Below are 11,972 nucleotides of genomic sequence, written 5' to 3'. Positions count from 1 at the left end.
CCTTATCAAGGAAGAAAATATTTTCAGGGATAATAAGCATCAATTACTTCAGAAAAAGAAGTGAAATATAGACAAGCAACAACTAGTGAATATGGTTATAGGCTTTATTCATCATGACTCCTCATGAATCAATTTTTTTCAGAACATCAATGCATATATATATATATATATATATATATTATGAGTATGTTTATTTTATCATTGTAGGTAAATAGTTGCAAATTGAAGTGATATCACTGTGCAGTTATTGTGTTAGCAATAAATACAGAAATTATAAAAGGAAGTATTACCTTGCTTCTATGATAAGAAACATTGTTGTTATCATTTAACATCTGCTTTCCATGCTGGCATGGGCTGGACAGTTTGACAAGGAACTGGTGAGCTGCAGTACTATATCGTTGACATGATTTCTACAACTGGATACCCTTTTTAACATCAACAACAATATAGAATGTACTTTGTGCTTTTTTTCATGCTATAGAGACTTGTGAGGTTGCTATGTAACTTGCAAAACAGAAGAGAACAGAAAAAAAGAAAAGGCTTCTACTACTAAGAAGTATTTTGGAGAGGATGGTGGAGGTGGATACTGTATGCCAGGTTTTGAAAGTCTGAAGTCTGATAGAGAGACAAGCACAGATGTCTTGCTATAGAGGAAATAAGAGGAAGGTAATGATGGGGTACTAGAGCAGACTCTGAAGGAGAAAGAAGGTGAGCATAAGAGAATACATGGATGGTGGGAAGGGATGAGAGGGTGGGTTTTTAATAAGAATGTTAGGGAGAATGAGCTGGTAGAGTTTAATGTAGGGAGTGATGAATAAGGGTAAGGGTGGAAATACTTGTATGTGGAAGGTGGGAGAAAATAGGAGTAGCTCAGGGAGGAGAATAAAAGAGAATGATTTGCAAGGTGTAGGATGAGTGGAGAGGGAAATGTATAGGGTAGATAATAGGCTATAACAGGGAAATGTATAGGGTAGATAACAGGTCATGATGCTAGATATGGGAGGGTGCAGATAAGGGAAGGAGAGAGAGAGAGAGAGAGAGCTGTGGTTGGATGCATAGAAAGGTGGTAATTGATTGAAATAGTGTGGGCAGGGATGGAAGTAGTTTTGGGGTGGGGGTCATTTGGGAAGGAATAGGATGTAATATGTGCTAGTGACTTTCAGCGCAGACGACATCTTCTCAAAACTTCGAAAAGTAAACGAGACAAGATGCAACAAACAATAAAGGTAAGCATTTTATCTTGTTTTTCTTTTTTTACAGAATTTGTCAAATTTTGTTCCTTCTCATTTCAAAGTAAATACATCAAATTGAGAAGACTTGGAACCTATAACTGAGTAAAATGAACGCTGCTTCAGTTTGTGTAAAGTAATTTTTATTTCGATGAACTGTTTCATGAAACATGGAAGAATGGAAGAAGATATCATTAACACAAACAGAGATTGGTTTGTGTGTATATGTTTATGCATATATATAGATACAAATATATATGTATATATACATTATATAAATCTGTATGTGTACGCAAATATCTATATCTATGCGTATACACACAGACACACACACATATTTATGTATGTATGTAGGTAGACAGACAGACTTTCGGAATTGTAGGCTCACATAAAGTTGGAATATCTCAGTAAAGCTTGAGATTTTTCACACATTTTATTATAGAAAAAAATAACGATGAGAAAACTTAAAAACAATTTTTGTTTTTCAATCTAAGCTTTTTAAACATTTACACAGGTCACATCGTCATCGATTTGGAACAGCAACCTTCAATAAATTGATATTTTTCTTCTTTTACTTAATTTTTGTTCATTTTCAATGTTATTATCATATTACTAAATATGTCTGGAAAATTTATTTCTTCAAAATTTCATTAATATTATATAAAATTTCCATAAGTTAAGGGGAAAATATTCAGTGTGGCATGAAATGGTAGATATACCATTTCTCTCTCCTTCTGTCTGTCTGTCTCTCATTCTCATGCATACATACAAATATAGATAAATACGTATATAAGAGGGGATGCTGAAAGGTTTAAAGGGCATCGAAAAAAAGGCCTAAAGGGAGGTTCAAAATTCTGAGATCTTTTACAGATTTTAGAAAAACTTAATATACCTATGTCAGATTTTCTGGGGCATATAAGTCTAACTTTGGGGTTAGTTAGGAAGCTTCCCTTATGATCCTTCAGAGTAATTCTGGATGCCTTTTCTAATGCTAAACACCCCAAGAGTGTAGTGGGTGTCTTTTACATGTCAAAACCACTGGCCACGACTACAATTTCACCTGACTTGACATGTCTTCTTAAGCACAGTAAGTTCGTCAAAGGTCTTGATCGACTCAACATCTAAAGATCATGCTTCACCACCTCGTCCCATGTCTTCTTGGGTTTTAATTAATTACAACGGTAATAATAAAATAAATAATAATTATATACATCTCCAGAGTGATGGACATTTGGGGAAGGACTTGAGAAGGGTGAATTGAATTCATAGGGTGTACAATGAAGCTGATTTCAAATTTCTTTTCATGGGTTTGACAGGAGCTGGCACCCAGAGAACTACACTTGGCCCTGTTGCCTGCTTTGGCATGGTTTCTACAGCTGGATGCCTTTCTTAATGCCAACCACTTTACAGAGAGTTTGGATGCTCTTTATGTAGCACCACCATCAGCAGGGTCACCAAGCAACTTGTTAGACAAAAACCCTGTAACTAGGAAAGGGAGTGATACTTAAGGAGGTAGTTTTACGCATGTTGAGATGTTAAATAAAGTAAAGGGCAATTGGACACCCCAGCAGAAAAAGAAAGAAGAATGCTAGAGAGAGAGATGAGATATAGTGTGTGCGTGAGAGAGAAAGCAGAAGTTGGTGACAGAGATGCATGTAGACACACCCATAAGGTACAGAGGGGAAGTGACTGTAGCAAGGGATGGTGTGAGAAATTGGAGTGACTAGAGTGTAGCTATGGTAGATATGTGAGGGCATAGTGAGTGTATGGGTAAGAATATTAGGGAGTATGAAGAGGCCAGCAGCAGGTGGGGGAAAATGGGCCATGGGGTAAAAGTTGTGTCATGACCATAAGGACTTGGTTGTATGTATGCCACAGTTTTACTTAGCATGATGTGTCTTCCAAAGCGCAGCAAATCACCAGATGTCTCTGTCCCTTGTCATCTTCCCAGTGAGAATCAACATCTGAAGATTATCTCTCATATCTTCCTCTTCCAAAGGTTCTCTCCACAATTAGAGATAGGCACTCCTTTATGCAGTTTTCCTCATCCACACATATCACACAACCATACTAACACAATCTTCTCTCTTGCAAACTACATCTGATGCCTCATACCCAATTTTTCTCTTAAAACATTTATGCTGTCATGCATGCACACTGACACTGCTCATCCAGCGAAACATTCTGGATTTCTTTCTTTCAAGCATTACACAGCCCACAACTTTCTGCTACAGAGTGTAGCTGGTTATACACAGACATTATACAATCTACCTTTAACTCTGAGAGAGAGGCCCTTTTCATACCAAACAAGGTAATAACTCTCCGAACTTTGCCTGGCTGGCAGTGCATCGTCTACCACTGCCAACTTGGTTGCCTAGGTAACAGAAGCTACTACTTCTAACGACACTTTGGACATTTGAAGAAGTCTATTTCTTGTACATTCTTAATGTTTATTATACTAGCACATCTGTCACACACAAAAATTCCTTTCTGTTAACCTTCCAGTGATACTGTTTCAGCTCTTTTCTCCATAGCTCACACAGTATGGAATTTCTGCCAAAACATTTTCTACATATCAATCAAGGACATCTCCTTCAAGAGATTAGGAATTTGTCTGCTTTCCTACTTGCTAGGACTTTGGTCTTTCGTAAATTAACTCAAAGCACCTTGATACCAGGCGTTGTGTCCGCACTTAAAATTTGTTCTGACTCGAGTAAAGAGTTAGCTATAAGAACAAGGTCACAGACATAGACGAGCTCCCAAGGGCATTCAGCCTTAAATTCCTGTTATGGCCTGAAGAACTATGATAAATAAGAGGGAGCTGAGAAATGATCCTTGGTGGCCTCCTACCTGTACACTAAATTCAGTGCTATACTCTTTGCCAACTTTTACCTTACTGACATTATCCAAGTACATAGCTTGTATGGTACTCACCAACCACTCATCTCTTCCCAGCTTCCACATTGACTACCAGATAAGGGAGTGAGGTACCCTGTCAACAGCTTTCTCCATGTTGATAAAAGGTTTATCTGTCGCTAAATTCTTTTCAAGCATATGACCCTGACAAAAACAGGGTGGAGTTCAGAAGGATCTCAATCCCCTTGGAAAACTTTTTTCCTTAATTTTATGAAGATAATTGTAATCTAGACCCTTGAAAACTTAAATCAGCTAAGTTTAATTTAAAAAACAATTCTTCAGAAAGTTAAAAGAAAACAGTTTGTTGTAGGGCCCTAAACCATAGTTATGCCACAAGTGTTTTTGTGGTGTCTTCCATTTTGAACTGGAAGTCATTGTTTATATATTTGACAAATTTACTGCATTCCTGTGTCTTAAAAAGGCATAACTGTTAACATTTAATGAGTGAAGTAGTTAAAATTTAATAATGTATACAGTAAATCAGGGAAGTGATATTCAACAAAGAGCCAGGTGTAAGGTTGCCAGGAGGAGTAATTTCAGTATAGAGGTCCCCTACATCATGGGAAATGAAATGGGAATGGAAGCTAGAGATAGAGCTGTAAGAAAGTTTAAAAACAAAAACAAAATTTTTGGAATTGTAATGTTAATTACACGAAACACAGTAATATTAAAAAAAAAAAAAGGATGTTTATTACAAAAGAACCCATACAAACTAGCCTTTTTGCTTTCTCCTCTGTATGAACGTTTGTGTGCAGTTAATTTATTGTTTTCACTGAATGATTTACCAGTGAAATGGCTTCACCTTTGTATGAAGTGAAGGCATAATGGTCAGACAATGATTTAGTAGACATCACTTTGATATTATTTCTCTCTGGAGTGAATGTGCTTGTGTCTAGGAAGTCACTATTTATAGAGAATGGCATAAATGATTTATCACAATGTTATGCTCTCTCTCCTGCATGAATATGTTTGTGCATAATTAGTTTACCACTTTCATTAAATAATTTGCCACAGATATCACAATGATATGGCTTTTCGCCTGTACGAATACGTTTATGTGTAGATAAGTGACTTCTTTGAGAGAATGAGTTACCACAGATTTCAGTGATGTGGTTTTTCGCCTGTGTGAATACGTTTATGTTTAGTTAAAGTATTACTCTTATTGAAGGATTTACCACAGACATCACAATGATATGGTCTCTCTCCTGTATGAATACGTATATGTGTAGATAAGTGACTTCTTTGAGAGAATGAGTTACCACAGATTTCACAGTGAAATGGTTTTTCGCCTGTGTGAATACGTTTATGTTTAGTTAAAGTATTATTCTTATTGAAGGATTTACCACAGACATCACAATGATATGGCTTGTCTCCTGAATGAAGACGTTTGTGTTCAGTTAAAGAACTGCGGAGAGCGAATGATTTGTCACAGATGTCACAATGATATGGCTTGTCTCCTGAATGAAGACGTTTGTGTTCAGTTAAAGAACTGCGGAGAGTGAATGATTTGTCACAGATTTCACAATCATATGATTTGTCTCCTGAATGAAGACCTCTGTGTTTAGTTAAAGTACTATTTACAGTGAATGATTTACCACAGATATCACAATGATAAGGCTTCTCGCCTGTATGACTACGTTTATGTACAATTAAGTGACCACTGTTAGAGAATGATTTACCACAGATATCACAATGATATGGTCGCTCTCCTGTATGGATACGTTTGTGTGTAGTTAAGCTGCCATTTTCAGTGAATGATTTACCACAGATATCACAATGATAAGGCTTCTCGCCTGTATGAATACGTTTATGTATAGCTATGTGACTCCTTTTAGAGAATGATTTACCACAGATATCACAATATGGTCGCTCTCCTGTATGGATACGTTTGTGTGTAGTTAAGCTACCATTTTCAGTGAATGATTTGCCACAGATATCACAATGATAAGGCTTCTCGCCTGTATGAATACGTTTATGTACAATTAAGTAACTACTGTTAAAGAATGATTTACCACAAATATCACAATGATATGGTCGCTCTCCTGTATGGATACGTTTGTGTGTAGTTAAGCTGCCATTTTCAGTGAATGATTTGCCACAGATTTCACAGTGAAATGGTTTTTCGCCTGTGTGAATACGTTTATGTTTAGTTAAAGTATCACTCTTATTGAAGGATTTACCACAGATATCACAATGATATGGTCTCTCTCCTGTATGAATACGTTTGTGTTCATTTAAAGAACTGCGGAGAGTGAATGATTTGTTACAGACATCACACTGATATGGCCTCTCTCCTGAATGATGACGTTTGTGTGAAGTTAAAGCACTTTTGACAGTGAATGATTTGTCACAAATATCACAGTGAAATGGTTTTTCGCCTGTGTGAATACGTTTATGTTTAGTTAAAGTATTACTCTTATTGAAGGATTTACCACAGATATCACAATGATATGGATTCTCACCTGTATGAATACGTTTGTGTCTAGTTAAGTTGCCATTTTGAGAGAATGATTTTCCACAGATATCACAATGATATGGAGTCTCTCCTGTATGACTATGTTTGTGTTCATTTAAGTGGCTATTTCGAGAGAATGATTGACCACAGATATCACAATGATATGGTTTCTCACCTGTATGAATACCTTTGTGTCTAGTTAAGTCGCCCTTTCGAGAGAATGATTTTCCACAGACATCACAGTCATATGACAACTTTCGTCTCTCTTTTATCTTGTCTTCATGGGAAATCAATTCTTTAAGCTTTTCACTGTTTTCCATTATTATTCTTCTCAAATCACACTATAAATATACTTTCCTTGTTTTTCTTCTGATCGTTTGATCTTAGAAATACTTCCACTTCTGTATTTCTGTCCACTGCTTCCTTTCTCTAGCAACACTTACGTAGATGTATCAAAGTTTACTCAGCACACAAACTCATCTTCTTAGTACTCCAATCAGTGAAGTGCAAATATCTTGTAACAATATCAGATTAGAACAAATATTTCACAGAAACCACAGCACATTCATAGAAAGTGTTGTATATCTGTTTTGTATATCATTTTCTTTCCGTTTCAAAAGATGATAAATATTGAGAATGTATCGTCTGTTATGCCAATGTCATCTGATATTCTGAAATAATAAAGAAACAACAGTTTAGATATAGCAGCTGCTTTCAAAGTACAGATTCAACAGTGCAAAATTTAGAACATTTCTATAGAGATAAATCTTAGAAATAAACATTTACCTGAACAACTGTACTTTTTAATGTCTTAAAATTTACATCACAGAATCTCGTGTATAGCTTACATAATTGTAAACCACAGCTACACCTTCACATTGTATATTATTTAGATTAAACTAGAAAACAGTGGACAATAACAATCTTCTTTCTCCAGACATATAATATGACATTGGTGTTTGGCCTGAAGACAACCCTAACTGAGCAGAAATATGATTAAAGACATTCCATCTATGAACATTTTGTCCTTCTCTCAAGCATTGTATATCTAGGACTACATCATCCAATAGTCTTCAATATTCTCAAAGGTGAAATTAAAGGGAGATATGCTATTATTTCTAGCAGATCATGTGATAACAGAGAGAGAGCTATGATCATAATCAGGTTGTTTACACAGGACCTACAACTTTTATGATAGATTCAACAAAAATAAACATTGATGAATGAAGAAAAGACAATTAAATGAGAAAAACACAAAACAAGCATTCACAAAAAATACAACTGGCCTGACAGTTTTTAATAAGTGTGATTTGGGATTGAGTCCCACAGTGTAGCACCTTATACTTTAGCATCAGTGCAACCAAAGCTCTATGAGTGGATCTGGTAAATGAAAACTGAAAGAATCCTTTTACGCACGTGTGTGTGTGTTCTTGTTCCCACATCCCATGATAGATGTAAACAAGCATCAAAATGTCATTTGATTCCCATTTTCCATGAAAGCATGTCTTGACATGGATGAATATTACCTTGCTTGGGAGGTGACAGTAAGGACACCTCGCTCAAACTTCTGCCTCTATGAATTCTGACTGAGCCAGGCAAGCATGGAAAAGGTGCCTTTTTAAATCATAAGATGACTTAATTATATTTCATTTATGGAGGGGTTTCTCTCAGCATGGACTTCTTTTGCAGAATGTTATCATTGTCATCATCACTGTTTTCCTGGACATGGGTTACACAGAAGATTGGAAGAGTATGAGAAACAGCAGCTATTGAAAGCAGCGCCACTGTTACTTCCTGAGTGTGCAAATCTGGGGACAGAAATGTCGCTGTTATGATGCTCTGTATTGCCACATCAGAAATGTTTTGGCTTTTCTCCAACATCAGGTTCACCACTTTAGAGTTCGAGATGGCATATTAGGGAATCAAGACAGGCATGCCTGTATTGTTCATTTCATGAATATATTTCTATGGGGAGAAAATTTCAATTCACCCACCCACCTCTCCATTTCTTCATTTTTCACTTTTACTGGAAATTTTTTTTTTTTGCAAAATACACACAAAAATATAGAGATTATGATGCTGAAAATAAATTGTTTGTAAAATTTCAATTAAAAAAAAAAATTCCCTCTCCTCACGATTCTATGGCCTTGGCCTTCAAGCAAGCTATTCACATGCTAGAAATAACAGCCAAATCTCACAAAACCGCGATAACATAATGAAAGAAACATTTTTTTATGTAGTGTTTTTGGTACCGAAACACTTTCAAACTTTGAATACTTGTATATTTTGTGTTATAGAACAGATAAAAAATTTTGTATTCTAAGTTATTTCATGTAAAAAAATTGTCGTATTTCAGTAATTTCAACCAATCACTGACGTCTATTGAGGTGAAAACAATTACGCCGTGGAATGTAAACAACGGTGTTACGGGATTTTTTCCCTTGAATAAAATTAGTGCCGTTGTTTGTCAACAAAAACTATCCGTTGTCAACAACTATCAGTGGTATATATTTCGTTTGTCACTGTTATTTATGACATCGTTTGTACTGGTTTTAGCTTTAGGGTTTTAGGGTTAGTGTTCGGGTTAGTTTTAGGATTACGATTAGGGTTATGATTATTTTTGCCATAACCTTAACTCTAACCCTAAAACCCTTACTAGGGAATAATGATATAATTAAACAGGGAATAACACTTGACACCGAACAGCAGTAACTGTATTCAGCTGAATAGACGTCAGTGATTGGTTGAAATTACAGAAATACGACAACTTTAACATGAAATAACTTGCGATGTACAATTTTTTGTTAAGAAGGTTAAGAGAAGAAGTTGTTTTATATGACACATTCTACCAGTGTCCCAAGTTTGAAAGTGTTTCGTTAAGAAAACAAGTGTTGCCCGTCAAACCAGAAAGATCCCAATCTACTCACCTATCTACAAAGAGTAATTTCCTGCAGTGAAATTAAAGTTTTTTTGGAAAGTTACAAAAAATATGAGTTTTGTCGAGAAGTGTGTTCGGGGAAGCCGCGCCAGTGGACTGTAGGGGGGATAAATTTTCACAATGTGTTTGAGAAATGTATAGAAATTTTAGAAGTTTGTCTTTGCAGTAAATCCATACATTTTTCGATACATCAATTCATCGACACGGGACCATTTCATATCGCCCAATGATCGAGTCGCATACTTTAGCCGTCTTTTGATACGGGACCAATAGGCCTTAATGTGGTTTGTGCAAACACAATTTTCAGGGTCCACGAAATTCTGCGAATGGTTAACTGTTCGTGAATGTAACCCAGCTGTTGTAAGTTCCTGTAGCTGGCCCATTTGTTTGTATGTATTACAGTACCAGGCAACACATTTTCTATTACCACAGCTTCTAGTGTTGCTGCACTTCTGTTGAGTACATGCTGTAGAAATACTTTTTTCACAGTGGTGTCATAGCACCCCACAACCCAGGTTTGATGGCCTATCCTCCCTACGTTGCTCTTCCTTTTGAAGAGCAAACTCATCTATTTCTACTTCATGACCTGGACCACCAAGCGGAGCTTTGTCTTGAAGCATCTTCCCCGATCACACTTCTCGACAAAACTCATACCACTGGATTGCGGTTTTGTTATCTACTCCGGTATATAAAGCCGCATTAGATATAAGTGCTTCGAACATGAAATGGAAGACAATGGGAAATATATTCTGTAAGGAGAACTTTGACTTTTCCATAAAAGTCTTTGTCCTTATAGAAATATTTTCCTCACAATTTCCGCATCGCTACACAAATCCATCCACCGATCTGGCCGACGTCTTCAAAGTCATATCACGCGTGCAAACACACGTTTTACTGGTGGCAATAATGCCGTTTGTTTTCAAAAAAATCCTTTATTTTCTCTAGAGCAAGCTTCAAGTGGCGTACACATTTTCAGTTTCACGAACACACGATGATTTGCGCTGCTCAAATGATTCTCTTTTAGGGTTGTGCACACGTACGCAAAAGGGAACAATTTGACCGTTGGAATCATGGTCAAATGATTGCCTTCGACACAAAATTCCCTTCGTTTTGCGTTGGTCGCAAAACAAACTGATGTCGGACCACGGTATTCCCATTTCAAAGTGAATACAGTAACTACAGTACATACCATCTCAGTTGAATGTTACTGGGAAAATGCAAAACGCATATTGAAGAGTATGTTTACACATATTTACATATGTAGAGGGTTCTTTTTTATATCATGGATGCCACTGACTTGTGCGTGCGTACGTCCGTCCACTGACTAGCGTAGAGAGGCGCATCCACTGACTAGGGTTCACTCTTCTTAAGTAGTACTGAATGTTGTCTCCAGCTTTTCCTAATTGAATGATAGTCCACGATTATTCTAAGATTGTTATGTTATTTTGTTGGGATTAATCCACCTTTAAAGTGAAAAAAACAAAACCGACGTATACGACAGGTGTGTAAAATATATTTGTGTACTTTTTCTGTTTATTCTTAATCTTCGTGTTTTTGCAAGATTGAAAAAAAAGTTTCGGAAAGCTAACATTTAAAAATTCTTCGGGAAGCGACACTGTGATAGTTTCTATATTTAACCGTGCGTGTATATTCCTATTTTTGCTCCTGTTCTCTTCTACTTCTCTACTAGAAACATTTACTTTGGAATTTACTTCTATTGAGAAAAAAAAAATCGTGTGCATGTGATTTTGAACGAAAGTTTTCTTATGACGGTTTCTCTTTATTGTCTAGAAATCTACGGATGCACATACGCACATAATAGAGAAAAATTAAACAAATATGGACGACTTGCTCCGAAACACCACCGAGTGGGGAACGCTTCTCAAAAATAACCTGCAGTTGTTTCCTTCAAAATTCCTACATGCTCGAAATGTACATACATCAAGGTATATTTGTAGAAAATTTCTTGAAAAAATATTAATTTTCCTGGAAGTTAAGAAGAATTTAAGTGGACTCTGTTGGAGTTTCCGAAAATGGTCCCCACCCCCATTCAGATTCTACATAGTAAATACTATATGCATAGAAAATTTCATTAAAAAATATTCATTTTTCTGAAAGTTATGACCTCCCAAAGTCTGGGTGCTAAAACCCTGTAGTTATGCCAAAAATCGTATGTAACAGATACCTTCGCGACAGTTGGTGAAATGGGGGAAGAAAACTAATGGATTGTGTGTACGAGCTTGTTCTTGTCCGATCTGTTTTTATGTATTTATGGGTTGTGGATTACAGATATAAGGAAATTATGCCAGCAATGTCTCATTTTAAACTTGAAGAAAAAAAGCCTTGCATATTTGTTCTTACCCGCTGTGGTGTATGCGTGCGAATAGATGTAATCGCCTTACCTCGGTTTCCCTTTCGTCGACTGCGAGTCTGT

General features: G+C 36.4%; 1 protein-coding gene across 4 annotated transcripts in view; it reads right to left on the bottom strand.

Moving 5' to 3' along the window:
- Nucleotides 1-1,750: 1,750 nt before the first annotated feature.
- Nucleotides 1,751-11,972, bottom strand: part of LOC106873065 (zinc finger protein 271) — a 36,953-nt gene continuing 26,731 nt past the window's right edge. For 3 of the 4 annotated variants that reach the window (XM_052977788.1, XM_052977790.1, XM_052977789.1), the window contains one exon: nt 1,751-7,271. In XM_052977788.1, coding sequence (XP_052833748.1) covers nt 5,247-6,920 — 1,674 coding nt within the window. In that variant the 5' untranslated portion in view covers nt 6,921-7,271 and the 3' untranslated portion in view covers nt 1,751-5,246. Of the gene's footprint in view, nt 7,272-9,527; nt 11,735-11,972 lie in introns of those variants that run through there. The other variant, XM_052977791.1, reaches the window with a different exon arrangement.

This window comes from Octopus bimaculoides, chromosome 28 (assembly GCF_001194135.2).
Source record: "Octopus bimaculoides isolate UCB-OBI-ISO-001 chromosome 28, ASM119413v2, whole genome shotgun sequence".
NCBI lineage: Eukaryota > Metazoa > Mollusca > Cephalopoda > Octopoda > Octopodidae > Octopus > Octopus bimaculoides.
This window is presented reverse-complemented; position numbering and strand designations above follow the sequence as displayed.